We start from the raw sequence: 20,472 nt of genomic DNA on the forward strand, positions 1-20,472 counted from the left end.
CCCAGCAACAAAGACCCAACACAGCCAAAAATAAAATATAAAATTAAAAAAAAGAAAAAACGAAACAAAAACACCGCAAAACAGCAACAGGGCCTTCCTTCCAGCATCTGCTCCTGCTGATTCCTGGGACTCTGGGGTCTGTACACATGTGTCTGGACTCCTAACTCTGCCCCTTTCTCACTGGGCGCTTCAAAGATTAGAAATGAGGGTGTGTGTGTGCGTGTGTGTACAAGCGTTTACCTAACTTAATTTTAGTAATGTTTCTGCTCACCCCGCACACCCCTTACGAATGGGGTTCCCTAGTAAAGGGAGGGAGATCAGTGGACGCCTCAGAATCCCGTGTGGGGGGGTCAGGTGGCTCCTCGTTACCACCGGAGCCCAGGGGCCTGGATGACGTGAGGACCACGTCCCCTCCCAAGGGGCCGAGGGGTGCATAGCAGGAGGGCAAGGGCTCCCCTGCACACTGCAACCTCCATGAGGGTGCCCTGTAGGCCCCCTCGGACCACGAGCATTTCAGGGGCTGTGTACTGACCCCCACAGTGGGTCAGAATTCCGTGGCTGGGGGGCATACACTGTCATGGGCCAGAGACCCAAGAGGTGAATGTCTGTTTTGCAAGTTTATTAGATCATCTTGACACAGAATCATTACAGCAGCGTGATATGTCTCTCCTTTATATGGGAATGTCGATAGCAAATAAATTCTTATATAACACATCATACATTTCGAGATTCTAGAATCACTGCACAGGATTCTGTAATAGGTTACTCTACATGCTAAAGTGACAGTTTTCATCAAAAGGAAAAGTTAAAACGTCATCGAGGACTATCATTTCTGAGGAAAGTTCAGTCTCACGGGGGTGGGCTGGGGTCCCCCCTCCCTGCCCCTGAGGTGCATTTCAGGGGCCCAGCCGCCCCTGGACACACATGCTTCGCCGTCAGGGCTGCGGAGCCCAGGACTAGGCCCTTCCGCACATGCAGGCACAGACCTGCAGAGCGTCCAGTGATGAGCGGAGGGGCCAGAATCGCAGCTCTCCACCACTCACCCCAACACCCGACTGGGCACGGAAGCCAGTGAGGTCCGGGATCCCCGCTGGGCACCCCCTGCTCGGCGGACACACGAACACGGTGGTGGGATGAACGGGATGTGATGGACGAGAGCCTGCACGACCCTCTCCCACCGTGTGTCCTGCAGGGAGGACGTGACCCTTGGCGTCAGGGATGAACAGGAATGTCGCCTGAGTAGCTGGCCTGTTCTTCACCCCCCAGGTGCCAGTGGGCAGGGCATCTGGGGACTCATGGGACTTGGATGGCTTGACAGAAGCGGAACGCGCCATCGCGTCTGGTCCCCACCAGGAACCGGCCTGGATGGCGGTCACCCTCCCCCTCGGGCAGCTCCTGTGGCCACATGCACAGTCCGCTCCGGCTACAGAAGCCCCTGCTGGCCTGGGGAGTGGAAGGGGGCTTCTCGCCAGAGAGAGCAGTGAGGGCAAAGTAAAAAAGATGACAGGATAAATCAACGCAACATAAACCTCAGTGTCTACACAGTGGATGACGGTGGACTGGGTTATCTCCCGGCTGCACCCAGTCCTTGCGACAGAGGAGAAACCCGGCACTTGGCCGCCCTCCCTGCGAGCCCTCCCCATGGCGGGCGGCGCGCTCAGCATTTGGCCAGCGTTTCCTTCATCTCCTCCAGCACGTTGCTCAGCAGCGTTGAATCGCTGCACTTCCCGTCCACCGACACCGACTTCTCACCCTGCAACGGGGGAACAACGGCCAGCGCCTTGAGACGCCTCCCTGCTACTCCCATGCACCTCCAACGTTTGCAAATGCTCTCGTATGCCCAGGTGCTTTCATAATCAAAAGGAGGGGCTCCAGGCAAGACGGAGCAGGTGCACCGTGCCCTTCTGTCTCCCAGGGGCCCAGGATGGACGCTCTGGCAGAGCGCGGCAGAGGCAGCAATGCCAGCCCTGCAGAGAGGAAGGCCGTGAAAACCGGAGGGCATGGGACTAGAAGTCCTGCAGCTGGAACGTGTGTCAACGCTCTCCACAGGGTGTAAGGAAGGCCCAGGGTCTCCTCCTATTCAAAGTGTCCAGGATACAGTCCAAAATCACTCGGCACCGCAAGACCGGGGAAATCTCAGCTCACATGGAAAAGACAATCAACAAACACTCATCGAGAAGAGGTGGATGTTGGAATCACCTAACAGGCTTTGAAGTAGCTACTACGAGAACCTCCCATCACCAACCATGTACACTCCTGAAGCACACAAGAAAACACAACATCTCAGCAAAGGAATGGAAGAGTCAAGATCAACCCAGTGGAACTTCTAGACCTGAATACAACAGCCAAGATGAAAAGCTCACTGGATGGGCTCAACAGCAGAATGGACATGACAGAAGAGTCAATGACCCCGACAAGAGATTAATGGAAATAATCCAAGCTGAACAGAGAGTGGAAAGGAGTCGGAGGTGGAGTGGGGTGCGCAGAGTAACAAAAGGTCTGAGATTCACATCACAGGGGTCCCGGAAGGAGGGGACAAAGAATGCAGTGCTGAAGAGGTATTTAAATCATAGCTGAAAACTTCCAAGTTGTGCAAAAGACATAAACGCACAGATTCAGCAAGTTCGGCAGACTCCACACAGTTAACATAAACCCAAGGAAGTCAATGCCCAGACACATCACAAACTGCTGAAAACTGAAGACAAAGAAAAACCTAAAATAGCCAGAGGAAAACGATGCATTCCCTAGTAAAAGGAAAATGTTCCTTGTCAGAAACCACAGACACCAAAAGGAAATGGCCTAGGGCCTTCCCTAGTGGTCCAGTGGCTAAGACTCTGTGCTCCCAATGCAGGGGGCCCGGGTTCGATCCCCGGTCAGGGAACTAGATCCTGCATGCCGCAACCAGATCCCTCATGCTGCAACTAAAAAGATCCTGCATGCTGCAACTAAGACCTGGCGCAGCCAAATAAGTATATTTTTTCATTTTTTTTCTTTTTAAAAAGGGGGAAATGGGGAGATGCATGAGGGAAGGGATGTGGGAACAGATGTATATGTATGACTGATTCACTTTGTTATAAAGCAGAAACTAATAAAAAAATTTAGTTTCTTTTAAAAAAAAACAAAAAACAGGTGGAATGCACTGTGGTGACTTGAATGGGAAGGAAGTCCAAAAGGGAGGGGATATATGTATACGTATAGCGGATTCTCTTTTCTGTACAGTAGAAACTGACACAACATTGTAAAGCAACTATACTCCAATAAAAATTAATTTTAAAAAATGAAAAAAAAAGGGGGGAAATGGCCTATTTTTGAGGTACTGAGTGAAAAGACCGACAAAGCCAGTATTTCATACCCAGCAAAAACAGCCTTGAGGAATACTGAAATAAAGAATAATCAGATGAAGGAAAACTAAGAGAATACACATCCAATAGACGTGATCTAAAAAGAAGTTCTTCAGACAGAGGGAAATGAGCCAGAGGGTGGAACGTGAGGAATGAAAGCGACAGAAATGGTAGACACATGGGCGAGCACAAGAGGCAATCTCACCCCCTCCCGCCCCCACCTGCACCCCGAGTTCTCTGAAATCTGTAAAGCTGTAACGTGGCGTAAAGTGTCTTCAACGTCTGCAAAGGCAAAACCTAAGACAACTGCCCGTGCGAAGGGAGGGTCAAGGGACCGAGACGGTGTGAACTTTTTACATTCCGCCTGAGTTCCAAGTAGACTGTGCACACCAAGTGTGTAATGTAATCCCTCAAGCCCCCCAAGCAGATACACGGAAACCGTCAATAACACAGCCAACATATAAACACGGGATACTGTAATGCTCACAATATGCCACAGAAAGTGGGAGTGGGAAGAAGAGGAACAATAAACACAGGGAAAAAACAAAATGTGGGACAAACCCAAATATATCAGTAATACTTTAAGCACAAACGGTCTGAACACAACAACTGAAAGACACAGATTGACAGGATGAATAAGGACATGTGACCCAAACGCTACAGCATTCACAAGGAATTCTTATCCAAACAGGATAAAGGCAGGTTCATAGCAAAAGACATACCACGTAAGCACCCATCAAATGAGAGCAGGAGTGCCTGTACTGATACTAGACAAGGTAGCCTTCAGAGAAAAGAACACAGCCCAGGACAGAGAGGAGCACACCCACTGATGAGGATCCCTTGCCAAGATCCCACAATTCTCTTTTTTTTTTGCGGTACGCGGGCCTCTCACTGCTGTGGCCTCTCCCGTTGCAGAGCACAGGCTCTGGACGCGCAGGCTCAGCGGCCATGGCTCACGGGCCCAGCTGCTCCGCGGCATGTGGGATCTTCCCGGACCGGGGCACGAACCCGTATCCCCTGCATCGGCAGGCGGACTCTCAACCACTGCGCCACCAGGGAAGTCCCAAGATCCCACAGTTCTAACAGTCCACACAGCCAACAACAGGGCTCCCACACATGGAGTAAAGCCTGACGAACTGGGGGAGCAGACCAACTGACCACCACTGGCCTCATACTCCTTGCTCACTCATCAAGGGCCAGAAGAAAATCTGCAAGGATCCAGAAGAAAAGGAAAACGCCATCAACCAGCAAGATCTAGGTGACAGGTATAACATGTTTCCAGGCACCTATGGAGTATCCACCCAGAATAACCACATCCTGGGCCAGAGCACAAGCCTCAGCACATTTCAAAGGCCTGAAAAGTCAAACTAGAAATCAGTAACCAAAAAGCAACAGGAAACTTTCTAAACGCTTGGAAGTTAACATACTTCTATGTAATCCATGGGTCAGAGAGAAAGCAGTGATAGAAAGTATTTTCAACTGTATAGAAATGAAAATGAATCATAAAAATGTGTGCAGTTCATCCAAAACAGTACTTAGAGGAAAATTTATAACACTAAAAACTTTATTAGAAGAGACAGGTCTCAGACTTCCCTGGTGGTGCAGTGGGTAAGACTCTGCGCTCCCAATGCAGGGGGCCCGGGTTCGATCCCTGGTCGGGGAACTAGATCCCGCATGCCACAACTAAAGAGTTACATGCTGCAACTAAGAGTCCACATGCCACAACTAATAAGTCCGCATGCGGCAACTAAAGACCTGGCTCGAGTCAAAAATAAGTAGGTAAATAAACGAACAAACAAATATTTAAAAAAAAAAAAAAGAAGAAGAAGAGGAGACAGGTCTTGGTCTAAGTTTTCACCTTAAGAAACCACAAACGAGCAAAATAAACCCAAGGCAGGCAGAAGTAAGGAGATATGCAGCAGAACTCAATAAAATTTATTGTTTTAAAGAAACATTAACTTTGTTTTTTTTTTTGGCCGCACCATGCCAGGGATCAAACTCGGACCCCCGGCAATGGAAGCACGGAGTCCTAACCACTGCACTGCCAGGAAAGTCCCTAACTTTTTAAAAAGATTGGTTATCAAATTGATCTTTCAAAAGATCAACAAAATGGATAAGTAAGACTTCTGGCCAGGATAACCAAGAAAAATGAGAGAAGACACCAATTACCAACATCAAGAATGAAAAATAATCCCCACTGATCCCTCAGACACTAAAAGCACACAAAGAGAACTGGACAACTTGACACACTATCAGTTCCATAACTTGGATGAAACAGACCAATTCTTTGAAAACTACGAACTACCAAAAATCACCCAATAAAAAACAGAGAAAGCAAGAAGTCTTGCAACTATCAAAGAAAGAAACTGAACTCGTAGATAAAAAACCCTTCAAAAAAGAAACCCCCAGACCCAAACGATTTCCTTGGCGAATTCTACATAACATGCAAGAAGGAATACTGACTACACGCAATCTCTTCCGGGAAATGCGAGAGGAGGGAATGCACTAGTGCCCTGATGCCAAGGTCAGACGGAGAAAAGGAAAGGCCGACACCCCTCACAAACACAGCTCAAGGAGGCACAGCGGTGAGGGGTGGACAGGCCTGGCTGGGGCCCCCCCATGGGACTCACCTTCTTCACCAGGAGGCAGACGTGGTGGCCCTGGATGGAACGGCTGTACATGGAGGCGCAGGAGTCCACCCGTTCCACAACTGCAACAGAGGGCCTGGGGGTGAGGCCGGGCCAGCCCCTGGCAGCAGGGGACAGTCACAGGTATGGGAAGAGGGCCAAGCCATCTGTCAGCACGTCCAGTCTTACCAGAAAAATGGTGGTGAAAACAGATCTTTGCCAGAAGGTTCTGGAAGGACATACTAATGCCATCGACCTTGACTGAACTCATGCTCAGGTCCCCGGACTCCAACAACTTGGCAAACGCATCACTGTGGGAAGGACACAGAACAGGGTGGGGGACAACAGGGGGCTCCCCTGCAGCAGGGGAGGCAGAGACCCCAGCCCAGGGGGTGGGGCACGTCCTTTGTGGGCCTATAGCTCAGGGTGCCCCAAGGGCTGGTAGGAAGTCAAGAGCTGAACTGTGTCCCCAGGACACGACTGCACTTGGAGACAGGGCCCTAATCTAACGTGACCAGGGTCCCTGTGGGAACATGAAATGAGGATGCAGATGTGCTGGGATGGATGAGCACGTGAGGACACGGGGAGAGGGCCACGAAGAGGGGCCTCAGGAGGGCCAGCCCTGCCTGCACTCTGGGCTTGGACGTCCAGCGTTAGGGCCGCCAGGCCTGTGCTGAGAGTCCGGCGCCCGAGCTGGCCGGCCCGGCAGACGCGCTGGGCGTTCTGCACCAACCACGAGCTGGTCACCCAACACTCCGTGCACATCCTCGTCTCAGGTCAGAGGACGTTGCCAAGGTGACCGCATGGAGAGTTTCCCATGGCACAGAAGTGGGGAGCCAGGGGTGGGCGGGAGGGTGGCGCACCTGTAGCACGGCGTGGTGACCAAGTACGAGGTGCAGGTGAAGTGCAGCTTAAAGTCCAGCTTCTCATGGGTGGAACCTTCATCATTCTGCAGGAGCAGGGGCGCAGGGTGGGCGGGGGCGGGGCACGCGCCTGACCCTCAGGGTGCCCCCCCTCCCCCATCAGGTACCTTGGCAATGAAAGACAGGGTCCCTTTGAGCTTCTGCGCGGTGACGATGCTCTGAATGGTGAACACAAACTGGGCTTCGTTGGAGATGCCTGGAGAGGGCGAGAAACGGACCTGAGAAGCAGCACAGGGCACGGCCTGGGGTGGCGGATGGGGGTGCAGCCACCTGGGCAGGTGGCAGGGACGCAAGCCTGGCCTGGGTCTGTCCTCAGTGCTGCCTGCCCTGGTCAGGGAAGCCAGGCTCAGCCCTGAGGGGGCACCAGATGACAGGATCCGGGGGCTCCTGGGCGCCCCGGGGGCCACTCACCAGGGGGCAGCTGGAAAGGCACGGGGACAGCGTCATGGACCGAGGAGCCGTCTGGCCGGGCCAGCCGGGCGTTGAGTGAGTCCAGCACGTTGAGCTCCATGTTCCTGAGGAAGCTGCTGCTCTGGTTCTCCAGGACCACGGACACCGTGACCCGGCTGTCCTTCTGCAGGCTGCCCTGCACGTCGTATGTCTGCACAGTAAGGCCCAGGGTCGGCGGGGCAGGGGAGCCCACCAGGGACCCCCGTGGGTCTAGATGAGGGCCTGGCAGAGTGTGGGCACCACCCGCTGTCCCACTGCATGAACGTGCGAAGAAGGGAACGTCCTGAGCCCTCGCACGAGCACCGGAGTTCCAGCTCTGTCCATGACCGTCAGCTGTTCCCGACCCACTGTAAGCAGGCCTCGCCGGCCGCCCGGCTCCGCTGCACACCCTGCACATCCAGAGACAAGAGCCCTGAGCCCGCCCAGCCCCACCGCCCGTAACCCCCACATGGCTCACCATCTTGATGTAAGAATTTTCAGCCAGGAGAGAGTAGCTAGACATGGGCTGGAACAAAAGAGAAACGTTTCAGCTTTGGGCGGTGAGGACCTGGGGCTGACGTCGGGAGCTGCCAGGTGCGCCGGCAGGAAACACTAGGAGCACCCGCGGGTCCTGGACAACACGAGTCTACACCCCGGGGCTCCTGACACTGGCAGGGCCGGGAGGACCGCAGGGAGGGTGCAACGCCCACGGCCCGCTCCCAACGTGCTGGGGAAGCACCCTCACCGGGAGCGGCTCCTCACAGAGCGCGCCGTTCTGCACGGGCTCGGCCTCCCCTTCCCTCGGAGGCGCCCTCTTCTTGGGCTTCTTCTTGTCTTTGGAGCGCTCCCCCTTGTCCTTCTTGTGTTTCTTCTTCTTCTGCTCGGAAGGCTTCTGAGACAGAACAGGGCTCAGGTCAAGCCCATGCTCCTGTGCGAGTCACAGCCCCACGGAGCCATGTGGAAGCAGAAACCCATGTGCACAGCGACAGGAGGCCGCTGTGAGGAGGCCCCAGGAGCCCCTTCGGTGGGACCTGGTGGCGGGCTAGCACCTCCCCCAGCCCGGATCCTGCATAGCGCGTCCCACACCTTCTCGAGGTCCTGCTCCGCGTCCTCGCCGGCGTCCTGCTCCTCTCCCCTGGGCTCCTCCTTAGGGGCAGTGACCGCGGCATTCACGCCGGGCTCCTCCTGCAGGGAGCCGGGTGGCAGGCTCTAAAGGCAGTTGGCGCCCAGGATGGCGTGGCCGGTGCCCTCAGCCCTGCCCTGCCCTGGTCCGGGACACCCCGCAGTGACGAACCTCCCTCCGCATGCCAGGCGTGTCGCCAGCACGCAGACAGACGTGTGGCCCCCAGTAAGCGCCGGTGGCCAGCAGAGGGGAAAGGAGGCCCGGCCTGTGGCCGGCTGGCACTGACCGGGGTCACGGCTGGAGACCCCAGAGCCACCAGGCCCCAGCCACTAACACAAAGCGGTCACTCAGGAGCACTGCCTGGCTCTGGGGGCCCGGGCTCTGCGCCGAGGGCCGGCCACACAACCACTGCCTGGGCGAGACCTCAGGCACAGAACCGAGCCAGCCCAGACCAAGCTTCTGCCTGAGGGTCCCCCACCTCCTCCACTGCCAGGGCAGGGCACCGAGGTGGCGCCCTGATGTCTCCAAGGCTGAAAAGCATAGGTGTCTGCCGAGGGGCACTCGGGGCCAGCACAGGTCACTAGCAGGCTCTTACCGGGGCTGGGGTGGCAGTAGGCGGCGTGGTGGACAACCAGAAGTCTAAGTCCGCACTCTGAAACCACAGGAACACACGTCTTTGGCCAGAGCCAGCAGCCCCAAGAGAGCACAGTGGCTCCGCCAGGCACAGGCCACTGCGGCCCCGCAGGGCCCAAGTGTGCAGGGAGCTGGGGGCACGTCCAGCGCTACCGCCACGGAAACGAGCGTCCGCCAGGACCACGTGGCCAGGCGGAATCACGCTGCTCCGCGGCAAGGCCCACGAGCCATGCATGACGGTTGTGTAGGAGCCCCCTCCACACGCGTGTCACGCGCGCAATGGAAGAGGGGTGGGGCCTCCCTGGTGGCGCAAGTGGTTGAGAGTCCGCCTGCCGATGCAGGGGATACAGGTTCGTGCCCCGGTCTGGGAGGATCCCATATGCCGCGGAGCGGCTGGGCCCGTGAGCCATGGCCGCTGAGCCTGCGCGTCCGGAGCCTGCGCGTCCGGAGCCTGTGCTCCGCAACGGGGGAGGCCACAACAGTGAGAGGCCCGCATACCGCCAAAAAAAAAAAAAAAGAGGGGTGGCTGGCAGCCCGGGCCCGCCCCGCCCAACGTGACACACGCCGCCTGGCTCTCACCTTCTCCGCCTCCTTCTTCTTTTTCTCTCGCTCTTTCTCCTTGTGCTTCTTCTCCTTCCTCTTGGGCTTCTTGCTTTTCTTTTCCACGACAGTGACGTCCTGTCTCTCCGGGGACTTGGAGGTCTCAGCGTCTCTGTGTTTCTGGACGGGCAGCTTCTCACTGTCGGCTAGGGGCCTGGGGGTGGTCACAGGAGGCGGGTCCGTGACAAGGCCGCTCCCCCTCTGTGCAGTAACCAGAGAACAGAGGGAGGGACCAGGCCATGGGGAGCCCAGGCCGCGTCCAGCCCCGTGGGGCAGCTGCCCAGGTCTCAGTCCCAGCACTCACTTGTCCAAGTCGATGTCCAGGGCCCTGTAGGGGTCGTTGGGGTCTTTGTCGTCCTCGTCACTGGGCAGGGCGTTCTGAGGGGGGAGAGGAGCCCTGCGTCCATCCACATCAACCCGTCCGGACCCCGACCCCGCCAAGCCTTACGGGTCCACAGGGCCCCCACCTCCCCCTTTTCAGAAACAGGCCACCAGGTCCACACCCACGAGGGAGTCTGATCTGGAGCCTGGCTCTCGGTGCGGGCAGTGAACTCAGCACAGGTAATAGGGCAGGAGTGCAGGGGCCACCTGCTCACGGTGCACAGGGCACAGCTGGCCGAGGCTGCCCCGTGCCATAGAGGCAGCAGCGATGGGCAGGCCCACGCGAGGGTGGAGCCCACCTCGGGGAAGGGCGCCCGCCCGACACGCAGGCCCGCAGCTGACCTCGGGCATCTCCTCGGTGACAATGTCCACACGCTGGGCGGGGGTGATGTCCTCGTCGCTCTCGGTGTGCAGTGAGGTGTGGCGCCGGGCACCCCGCCTCTCCCGCTCCCTCTTCTTCCTCTTTCTCTTGTCCTTCTCCAGCCTCTGCCGGTGGCGCCGTTCTTCCTCCAGCTTCACGTACTGGTCTGACATGGGCATCCCTGCCGACAGGTGCACGTGCGGCACTCAGCCCAGAGCCGTGGACACGTCCCACCCGGCCAGCACCCTGCTGCCACCTGATTCACCCACAGCCCCGAGACCCATGCCTGGGGGAAGGGGATGCTGGGCAATGCCCTCTGGGTACCGAGACGCAGAGGGGGGCCCCAGGGCGGTGAGGGGTGTGGGGCTGAACCTGGGGGCCGTGGCGTGCACCCGTGCCTGCTGGGACGAGGATGCAGCACGGGGTGCAAGGCTGGAGCGCAGGCCCGAGGCAGCGTCTGCACCTGGCCTGAGGTCCCCGTCACCCGTGCCACAGGGCACACACTTGCCTGGCACCTTCAGGGGCACCGAGAGGTCAATCTGCACCACGGGAATGTGGTCCACACCTGGCGCGTCCTGGTACCGCTAGAGAGGAGACACCGAGGCCCCGTCACTGGGCAGGGCGGCGGGCCCAGCGTGATGCGCCGACGCCCCAGAGCAAGGGGTCACAAAGACGGGGGTGGGCTGCCAGTGGGGACGAGTACAGGATGGGGTGCAAGACCTCCATTTTTTGCACCTGAATCCTTTCTCTTTCCAAGTCGGAAAAACAGTGCAGGCTTGGAACCATGGTGACATAGCGCTTCCCGCCCCCAGGACGGCTGGAATCAGCAAGCCTGACACACAGGTGCTGGCGGGGGACACCCTGCAGCCCCTCAGAGGGGTGACGCAGAAATCTCAGGAGCAGGGAAACCGCGCAGCACCCGCCCCGTAGAGCCACATGTCCCCAGGGGAGCCCAACACGGACAACGGGTCTGCAGGGGGGAAGGTATAGATGAAGGAGGTGGCTCCAGGCAGGACCCCAGGTCCCCTCACGCCCCCTCCCCTCCCACCAAGGCAAAGGAGCCTGACCTCGCCCACGCAGGACTCACTCCCCAAGTGTTGGTGTCGGGAGCCCCTCACGGTCCTGCCCGTGGACCTGCTGACAGCCCCGCACAGGCCGTGGACAGAGAGCGGACGGGCCCCGTGGGAGCGTGTCTCAAGGACGAGCAGGCCGGCCTCACCTTTTGGGGGGACGGGGAACTCTTGATGTAGAATGGGTTGTTGGCCTGCTCCTGCTTCCGGGCCTCGCGGCGCTGAGGGGACAGGATGCAGCGTGCACGTCAGCGGGTACGCGGAGCCCTCACCCTCGCATCCTCCCAGGTGGGGGCCACCTTCACGCGCCAGACCCGGGGGGGGGCGGGACCCCTCGCCACTTTCACTGTTGGCCTTTGACCACCAGGAGACGGAGGCTAGCGGTGGGAAAGAGCAAGTGGGAGACAGGCAGGCGGCAGGAGGGACAACCCAGGAGCTGCACAGGTGGGGGTCGGAGAGGCCGCGTGCTCCGGGGTAGGGCCTGGGGTTGGGGGCAGGCTGGGCGAGGAAGGCAGGCGGGGGAGTGGGGGACGCAGCACGCCTTGCTTCTCCAGTCTGCAGGACACCCTGAGGCCCCGCATCCAGGAGTGCAGGCAGCAGGTGGGCACGGCATGCCGGGCACCCCAGGGCCTGAGCGTGCTCGGGCCCCACGGTCTCCCTAGGGAGCTCCCGGCTCAAGAGGCCACTCCTGGTCTCAACAAGAACCCCACCCAAAGTCGAAGGTGGGCTCAGTGCTGCCCACCGGACAGTGGACTCAAGCCCAGACCTGACCATGCGCGGCCCTGGCCCGCCCCGCCTCACCCGGGCCAGTTCCTGCTCGTCCGCCTCGGGCGGCCGCTGCTTGGCGTGCCGTGGCTCCTCGTCATGGAAGATGGCCTTGGGCTTCTCATCCTCAGACTCACTGTCCGAGAGCGGCTCATTGATCCAGGCGTCCAGGTCCAGGCTGCAGGACACAGTGAGATCACACGGTGGCTCCGGCCTGCATGCCTGGCCCTGGACGCTGCCGTCCCCTTGGAGACAAGGATATGAAGGCTGGGCAGTGGCCCGAGGTCACAGCGGGCAAGGCAGACCAGGGACCCTGGAGCCTGGGCAGCCCCCCCCCCCATTCTCACGCTGCCCGCAAGGTTTGTGGGCGACAACTACCAGCCAACCTGCTTCCCAGGGGTGGCACCAGGGGTGGGGACAGCAGGGCCCCAGGAGGACTAGTGAGTGCCGTGCCTACAGTCTGTGTGAGAAGGGTCTGTCCCACCCACAGGGGGCTGGGGCCTCAGGGGGCCTTCCTCCCAGCCCCCTCCACCTCGCCCGTCTGGACAGCAGGTCCGGGCTGTGGTTCTGCTTCCGTAGGCCCTCATGCCACCCTGCGTCTGTGTCCTCTGACGGACCACAAGGCTCACCCTTCGGGTACCGGAACCTTCTTCTGTGCCTTGGGAGCCACCGGGTTCAGCTCCCCAGCAAAGAGGGCACTCACTTCTTCTGCCACCGGCACATCCCTGGCCTGAAGCTTCTGGACGTGCTTGACCAGCTGCAAGATGCAGGATGCCTGGGGGGGACCATGGATGAGTCAGGAAGGAGTTACGGAGGCCTGGCCCTGAAGGCCACTCAGCCCCCGCAGGGCATCGCTCAAACAGTGCAGACGCCCAGCCAGATCCCTGCTGAGGACTTGCAGAACACGCTGCGAGGAGCCGCTGACCAGGCCAGCCAGGAGGCCAGCCCAGCTGCTGTCTCCTTCACGAGGACACAAACGGGCTCCCGGGCGAGACAAGGGGTTGGGGGTGGATTGAGCACCACCCCACAAGGCAACCGCCCCAGTGAGCAGCAGCGCCGGCCACCAGGGCACCTTCACACGGCCCCCAAGAGCGCAGCTGACCCTCAGCCAGCAGAGGGGCACACGGCACACACCCGCCCATGACCGCAGAGGCCGCCGGGGCCCACTGAGCGCCGGTGTGGGGTCTGGGTAGCTGAGAGCCCCACGTCACCATAGAGCCAAGAGGTGGGCTCCTAGGCCACCGATGCCCAGACGCCATGCCAAGCTCTCCTCCGACCAGCTCTCCTCCACCTTCCTGGCCAGCATCCTCCAGGACCGCAGTCACCTCTGATGCTTCCCTCTCGGGCTGACCACATACCCTCACACGGTCTCCCGTTCGCTCAGTCTCCCACCCACCCTGACCCAGGGCCTCCCCAGCATGGTGGCTCCAGATCTGCCCACCCCCCCTGCCCAAGCTGCTCTCCCGTAGCTGACCCGACCCCGAGGACGTGCCGACGTGTGGCGCTCACCCGCTCCTGGGCTTCCAGGTCCGCGCTCTGCACAAACTGGGGTAGCCGCTCCACCAGGAGCTGCGTGACCTCCTGGGCCACCTGCGCGTCCGCGGCCTGCTCCTTCTGCTGCAGGATGGCTGCGTACAGCTTGACCACGTTCTGCACATACACGGCCTGGATGTGGCCCGGCAGGGTGGTGACTTTGGGCCGCAGCATGGCCTCCAGGGCCTGCTGGGGCTCCTGTAGGTGCCTGAGGATAGGGAGGGCCGGTGAGCAGCCGCCCCAGTGGGTCTGTGTGCCAGGGCTGGCACCAGCCCTGCGAGTCCCCGCCCGATGCCAGGTGCTGAGGGAGGGGATGTGAAGGGAGAAACCACAGCAATGGCGTGACAGTCACAGAGCAGCCGCACAAAGCAGTCGAGAAAAAGGAAAGGAAAACTATCAACGGCCTGAATTTGGCAATGGATGACCTGTGGCTGCAGCGGTGAGGAGGGGAGGAAGGCTGGGCCAGCGGCTGGCAGACCTCTCACCGCTCCCCGTGACGGGAGACGTTCACCGCGAGAGCAGCTGTTGCCCAATGAGGGCGGGAGAGAGGAGGTAGGCGGGTGGGCGGGGCGGCTGCCGGGGCTGGGGTCTGGCGGGCACACCCGCTTCCCCTGGGGAGCAGGAGGCCCCTGGCCCCCACTCACTCAGAGAACTCCCCGCAGATCCAGGCGGCCGCGTAGAGCACCTCGCAGATGCCGCTGCGCTGGGTGCTGCTGGCCACCAGGTGGGCGCTGTCGAGCAGCGCGGACATCTGTGACACGGCAAAACGGCGGATGGCCTTCACGCGGATGGCCACATCCAGCATCTGGGCGGCGATGAGGTGGCCGTGGCGGGTGCCCTCCAGCCGGGTCAGCTCCACCAAGATGCTGATGTACCTGCGGGACAGAGCCCGTGAGGGCAGCGCCCCCCGCCTGCCCGCCCACCCGCCCGCACGCTGGGCTGCGGGCCGCACCACTCGAAGTTGGTGATGTGCTGGTAGTTGGACTGGCTGCAGATGTCGATGATCTTGGTGAGCAGCTCGTCGCGGTAGGTCGTGCCCTCGGCCTTGTCCACGTGGGTCATCAGCTTCTTGACGATCTCCATCAGGTTCTTCTTGGACACCTGGGGGGGCGGCGGCTGGTGAGGGATGGGCCGGGTGGGCAGGCAGGGCGGCCAGGTGGCAGGGTGGGCACGCACCATGCCATACAGGAGGTCGAGGGCCCGCAGCCGGATGGACTCGTCCTTGTCGTCCAGGCACTGCAGGACAAGATCCTTGTGCGCCTGCACGGACTTGGGGTGCGTCCTCAGGATCTTGGACATGGCCAGGAGCCCCAGGTACTTCACTGCAGACACAGCGCAGTGCTCTCAGACGTGGACGAGGTTCTGAGAGCGAGGCCAGGCCTGCAGCCCCACCCCAAGCCACCTGGGCCCCGTCGGCCCACGTCTCACAGGCACCAGGCCCACCTCGTTGCCCACCTCTAGCAGCCCAACGCACCGTCATCTAGACTGGGCCACAGCCCATCTCTAGGGCAGCGTTACTGGCACACGACAGGCCTGTGGTCTACACCCGCCAGCAGGCTTCTACACTACAGTGGCAGAGACCACACAGCCTGCAAAGCTGACGAGAATTACTATCTAGCCCTTTCCAGGAAAAGTTCGATGACTCCTGCTCAAAACAAACAGACCTGGATTCAAAATGAGCAGCCAGGGAATTAATTCCCTGGCTGTCCAGTGGTTGGGATTCCGCACTTCCACTGTAAGGGCCCAGGATCAATCCCTGGTCTGGTTGGGGAACTAGGATCCCAGCAGCCACAAGGCACAGACAAAAAAAAAAAAAAAAGAAAACCAGAAAAGAAAACCAAAAAATGAGCAGCCCACATGACCAGGCCCTCAGAAGCCCTCTCCACCGTGGTCCTGGCAGCAGGAGCGTGTGACTGGCTGGAACCCTCGACAGCACACGTCTGCTGAAGGAAGTGCACGAGTTGGCACACGAGCAAGACGGACAGTGGCTCCCCCTCGCTCGTCAGGAGCCCCACGCACCACCCCATCTGATTAACCACCGGGGGGGCCTGCAGCATGCCCGCGGGGACTCTCCTCCACGCCCAGCCTGCTCCCCCCGGGGCTGAGCTCGCCCTTTATGTCTCAACTGCACTTCTGCCAGCCTCCCCGGCTCCCCCCTGCAACCGGGTCCCAGGTCCCCGTGGATGTGGGCACAGGGCCCAGAGCTTAAAGACCTTTCCAGTGGACACGGCCAAGCGACACCGAGATGCCGGCTGGAAGGAACCCGCCGTGCAGACGAGGGGGCCGTACCCAGGGAGGAATCTGCCAGCCATGCCAGGCCCGCTCTCCTCTCGGGCAGGGACGAGCCCTCACTAGCTGAGGTCTAGGGCGCAGGGCCTGCAGAGGGAGCAACTCACAGTTCTGATCGGAGTCTTCTATTAATATCCTCAGTTTCTGAACACAGAGCTGTAAAGAGGGGAGATGCCACTGGTCACATCTTCTAAACCAATGGCAGAGTCGGTGTCCCTGGGGCCTAGGAGGGGAGCCCCTGGTCCCATGGCATACCTGGATGCTGGCACTATGGTTGGGCATGCCAGACGACAGCGAGATGAGCACTGAAACAGATGACTGGGGTGAGGGCCCCACGTGACCGGCCCCAGTGAGAACCCCAGGCTGGGTCTCTGCGACCAAGAGAGCAGACCACAGACCCCGGGCACCAGGGGTCCTTGTCCAGGGCAGGTCCGTGGGTCAGCCCTCAGCTGAGACCCGCTGGCCCCGCGACACACGATGGACCAGGCCCACCTCCCGTCTGCATCCCCATTCCCTCTGCCCATCACCAGGGCCATCTGCAATCCTGCCATACCTCGGTCCTCCTCATAGACCTTTCCAGACTCAGGGACCACTCTCTGGCCAGCCTGCCCTGCTCCCAAGTCCCACACTTGCCCTTTCTCTCCCTTTCACTGTCGCTGACCCTCAGTGACACTCACAGCCCACACAGCAGTCACGAGCATAGACCCCAGGCCAGTTTCCTGGGCTTCACTGAACTTAAGGCTGCCCACGGGCTGTGAGGAGCATCCGACAGTTTAAGGCAGGCACGGGCAGACAGCAAGAAGCTGAACCCTTGGGCCACCAACTCCCTCTGCCTATCTACAGGAAACTGGGTGGCAGGGACAAGTCACCAGGTGGTCTGATTGCAACTAATGGACTCCACGAGACCCTTTGGGGAGCAAGTGCCGATTCCCTCTCGAGAATTCTCCTGGTTGTAGGTCCTATGCTAAAGACGCCACAGGGGAAGCGGCCTGAGATTTGCTTTAAAATGCTCATGAAAAGCGGTCTTGCTGGTAGGTGTGGCAGATGCCAGGGTGCAGTGTTTAACACTGGAGCCCGAGGTTGGCAATGACTCTGGCTGCAACCGTGTCCAAGCTGACACTTCCAAAGGGGCTGCAGACGGGCCGGGCTAAACAGCTTCCCAGCCGGGAACCTCAAGGTTCTGGTGAGGCCCGGGGACCAGCTCCCCCGCTGGCGACAGCTCCCTGCTCCAGAACAGGTCACCCCGGTGCTCACCTGCGATGACGGTGTTGACACACTCGTACAGAAGGGACATGGCAGACGTGCTAGAGAAAGAAACATAGGAGCTGGGAAGACAGGGCCGCCTGCCTCCCGCTCACCCCACCGAGACCCCTGGGGGCACCACCTCCAAGGAAACGCGGAGCCCAGGAAGCCTCGGGTCTGAAGGCCATGCCAGTGACACCCCACCCTGGGCAGCGAGGCCATCAGGTTCCTCCAAGGGACAGAAGCACCCCTTGTAGCCCTCAAAAGCGGCCTGAAATGCTCCCGCCACTGCAGCCCATGCACGGATAACCTTCTTATTCTGCGACCCCCATGAAGAGAAGCCAAGTTCCCCAAAAGCCTCTCTCCTCCAGCCCAGACCCTGCTGGCCGGCTCCACTGGGACAGGGAGTAGGCCTGGCCACGCGCAGGCAGGAAGAACACGGAGTCGTGCCCCATGTCATCCCTCGGGGGCGTCCAGGGCCACAGTGAGCACAGCCCAGGACGACCAGGGTGGGCACCAGGCACGTCCACTCCACTCTGATATTCTCACAGTGATGTTCTCAAGCCCAAATCCCCCAAACCCGAGAGCACAGGCCACCAGAGGCAGTCCACATGAACGGTCATAGGACTGATGGCTTCTTATCAATGCTCTGAAAACCACAAGCTACTATAAACCCGGTGACTGGTGATTTGTTTAAAATCAGCAACGTCCCAAGCCCTTGGCCACTTCCCACGGGACCCCAGGAGCAGAATCTCCTGGCACCTGAAGCTTGGCCCCCACAATTCAACCACAGGCACCTGAAGTCATGTAGAAGCTCCTAGAGCATTCCAGAACTGGGCGGTGACACACTCACCCAGGGCTCTTCAACTAGACTGCTGAGGTCTACTTGTGAACCAGAGACTGGCTGGGACAGCTTTCTCCATCCTTTTTTTATTTTTAAAATATATCCCCGTTGCCTATCTATCTGTCTGTCTGTCTACTTCTGGCGGCGCTGCACGCTTGTGAGACTTTAGTTCCCCAAGCAGGGATTGAACCCGGGACCTCGGCAGTGAGAACTCGGAGTCCTAACCACTGGCCCACCAGGGAATTCCCTCTCCACCCTGTCCTGACTGTGCTGTCTGCAGACCGAGGAAGGGAGAGCGCAGAGACGCAGCTCCTGGCGGCGGCAGGCCCTCAGGCCTGGGTGCCCCTCCGCCCGCCCCTCCTTGGGGCACCCCTCCCACGCCCGCCCCAAGCCCTACCTGTGGATCAGGTTGGTGAGAGGCTCAATCAGCTTCTTACCCAACCTTGGCTCCAAGGGGGTCAGAGCACCAAACTAGGGGACAAGAGAGGCCAGTGGTCACCCGAAGCAGGGATGGGACGGCAGCCCGGGGCTCTGCTGGCTGGCATGCCCAGGACACCCCAGGGGCGACACTTGCCAGTTTGATAATCTTAATGAGGACCCAGTTGTTGGTGGAGGAGGTCATGAGCTTGAAGAAGAGCGGAGCAAGGGAAAGGTAGTTCTTGGGGTTACGTCTGGCCAGCTCACAGATGACGTTGACTGCCGCCGACTGGACCCCTGTGAAGTGAGGGACGCCATCAGCAAGGGGGCGTCCTCCAGAGCTGGCCGGACCCTCGGGGCGTGTCCCCAGCAGGATCAGAGTCACTCCAGGTGCTCTGTCCGCCTCCCCCCAGGGCTGCCCCCGCTCATGCCCCCAGCCCGCCTCCCCTGCCCCTCGGCTCCTGACCCTAACCACGACACTCCACACCCCGTGATCCTCTGCAACGCACAGCAGATTCTCCCGAGACAAGCAAAGATTTGGAGAAGCTGTTTTACATCTGCATGGCCCAGGGTCTCCCCGGATGGAGTTACAGAAAAGGACAGGCAGAGGCAGGAGTGAACCCTGTGGTGTGGGACTGCCCATCAAGGCAGCAGAATAAACATGAGACAGCGAACATGCAGACAGGGAGGCCTCCCCAGTGAGCGAGTGTGGTGTCTGCTGCGGCCTGGAGGCAATGACAGCTGGCAGAAATAAGCACACCCAGTGGTCTTGGTTTCTAAATCCCACACCAGCTAACAAAACTAGAGCTGTTTGAAGAAACGGCGGATTCCAGGACTGGCGGGAAAGTAGAAAGTGAACGTGGCATCTCGTGGTGCCAGGAAGTAAGAAGGTGCCCTATGGGGGAGGGCTAGGACGGGGTCCCGGGACCTAGTACCCCCCTCCACCAAGCCTTCACAGACGCTGGTGGAGCATCACGGCCCCACATGGGGCCCTTCTTAACTCAAGTCAACAAACCGGGATCAGGGTCCTCCAGCTTCTCCTTCAGGCGAGGAAAGGCAGGGCGCAGAGACTCGGGGTACTTCAGGAACACCTTGTACATGATCAGCACAGCCTTCTTCCGGATGTACGGCTTGGTGTGCGACATCTGCAGGGGCAGAGGGTGTCAGTCTCCCTGCTGACACCACTGCGCCCACCCCTCCCCGGTCCTTCCTGCACCCCCTGCTCCCGCCCCCCTGCCTCCCCTCCCCTCCCACACCTGCCCGCGTCTCGCCTCCATCACCTGGAGGATAACCCTCTCTCCAGCTCATCTGGCCTCTGGCCTTTGAGCCCGGCCTGCACGTTTACTCCACTGCCCCCCCAGCCCAGGGATTACACAACAGTGTCTTAGACTGAATTGAAACCTGCCTCCCTGAGTCCATGATCCCAGCTTGCCCTCTGGAGGCTGAGACCGGCCTCCTGGATTTACTGGGGCGCACTGACAGAATGAGGGAGGGGGGCCCCAAATGGAAGGTCACGCTGGAGAGAGCCTCCACGTGTCAACACTGGCCTCGGACTCTTCGGGCCACCAAGACCTGTCCCCAGAGCAGGGCCCCTTGCCCGGGCCTCAGCCCCCTCCACACCTCTGCACTGCACCCCTGGAGCTCCTGTCCTTCTTCGGGACTGTGCTCCGGCTAGGAGGGCCTCTCGTCTGCAGGTGGGCACACTCCTCACCTGTCAGGGCCCGAGGCAGCCTGGCCCTGAGGAAGTCACCCCCACCCCCGTGACCCGGCACCGAAACTCATTGTGACAGCTCACTACCGCCCCGCTGTGGGCTCGTGACCACTTTCACCTAGAGAGCTCCTCACACTTCCTGAAGAGGCCCTGAAGATCAATACTCGGCTTTGCAGGCCAGAG

At 59.7% G+C, this 20,472-nt stretch overlaps 1 protein-coding gene across 4 annotated transcripts in view; it reads right to left on the reverse strand.

The window, feature by feature from the left end:
• Positions 1–604: 604 nt before the first annotated feature.
• AP3D1 (adaptor related protein complex 3 subunit delta 1) overlaps positions 605–20,472 on the reverse strand; it is a 47,187-nt gene continuing 27,319 nt past the window's right edge. For 2 of the 4 annotated variants that reach the window (XM_060094691.1, XM_060094687.1), the window contains exons 6-32: positions 19,594–19,723; positions 18,736–18,875; positions 18,559–18,632; positions 17,330–17,379; positions 16,331–16,380; positions 16,183–16,231; positions 14,963–15,108; positions 14,739–14,887; positions 14,431–14,661; positions 13,763–13,994; positions 12,883–13,028; positions 12,290–12,431; positions 11,638–11,709; positions 10,927–11,002; positions 10,400–10,599; positions 9,981–10,054; positions 9,656–9,830; positions 9,039–9,095; positions 8,407–8,505; positions 8,066–8,212; positions 7,799–7,846; positions 7,303–7,492; positions 6,999–7,087; positions 6,832–6,917; positions 6,158–6,279; positions 5,972–6,051; positions 605–1,753 (exon numbers count right to left, since the gene is read on the reverse strand). In XM_060094691.1, the coding sequence (XP_059950674.1) occupies positions 1,658–1,753; positions 5,972–6,051; positions 6,158–6,279; positions 6,832–6,917; positions 6,999–7,087; positions 7,303–7,492; positions 7,799–7,846; positions 8,066–8,212; positions 8,407–8,505; positions 9,039–9,095; positions 9,656–9,830; positions 9,981–10,054; positions 10,400–10,599; positions 10,927–11,002; positions 11,638–11,709; positions 12,290–12,431; positions 12,883–13,028; positions 13,763–13,994; positions 14,431–14,661; positions 14,739–14,887; positions 14,963–15,108; positions 16,183–16,231; positions 16,331–16,380; positions 17,330–17,379; positions 18,559–18,632; positions 18,736–18,875; positions 19,594–19,723 (3,150 nt within the window). In that variant the 3' untranslated portion in view covers positions 605–1,657. The remainder of the gene's footprint in view (positions 1,754–5,971; positions 6,052–6,157; positions 6,280–6,831; positions 6,918–6,998; positions 7,088–7,302; positions 7,493–7,798; positions 7,847–8,065; positions 8,213–8,406; positions 8,506–9,038; positions 9,096–9,655; positions 9,831–9,980; positions 10,055–10,399; positions 10,600–10,926; positions 11,003–11,637; positions 11,710–12,289; positions 12,432–12,882; positions 13,029–13,762; positions 13,995–14,430; positions 14,662–14,738; positions 14,888–14,962; positions 15,109–16,182; positions 16,232–16,330; positions 16,381–17,329; positions 17,380–18,558; positions 18,633–18,735; positions 18,876–19,593; positions 19,724–20,472) is intronic. The other 2 variants (XM_060094689.1, XM_060094690.1) reach the window with 2 other exon arrangements.

Source organism: Mesoplodon densirostris, chromosome 3 (genome assembly GCF_025265405.1).
Source record: "Mesoplodon densirostris isolate mMesDen1 chromosome 3, mMesDen1 primary haplotype, whole genome shotgun sequence".
Classification (NCBI taxonomy): Eukaryota; Metazoa; Chordata; class Mammalia; order Artiodactyla; family Ziphiidae; genus Mesoplodon; species Mesoplodon densirostris.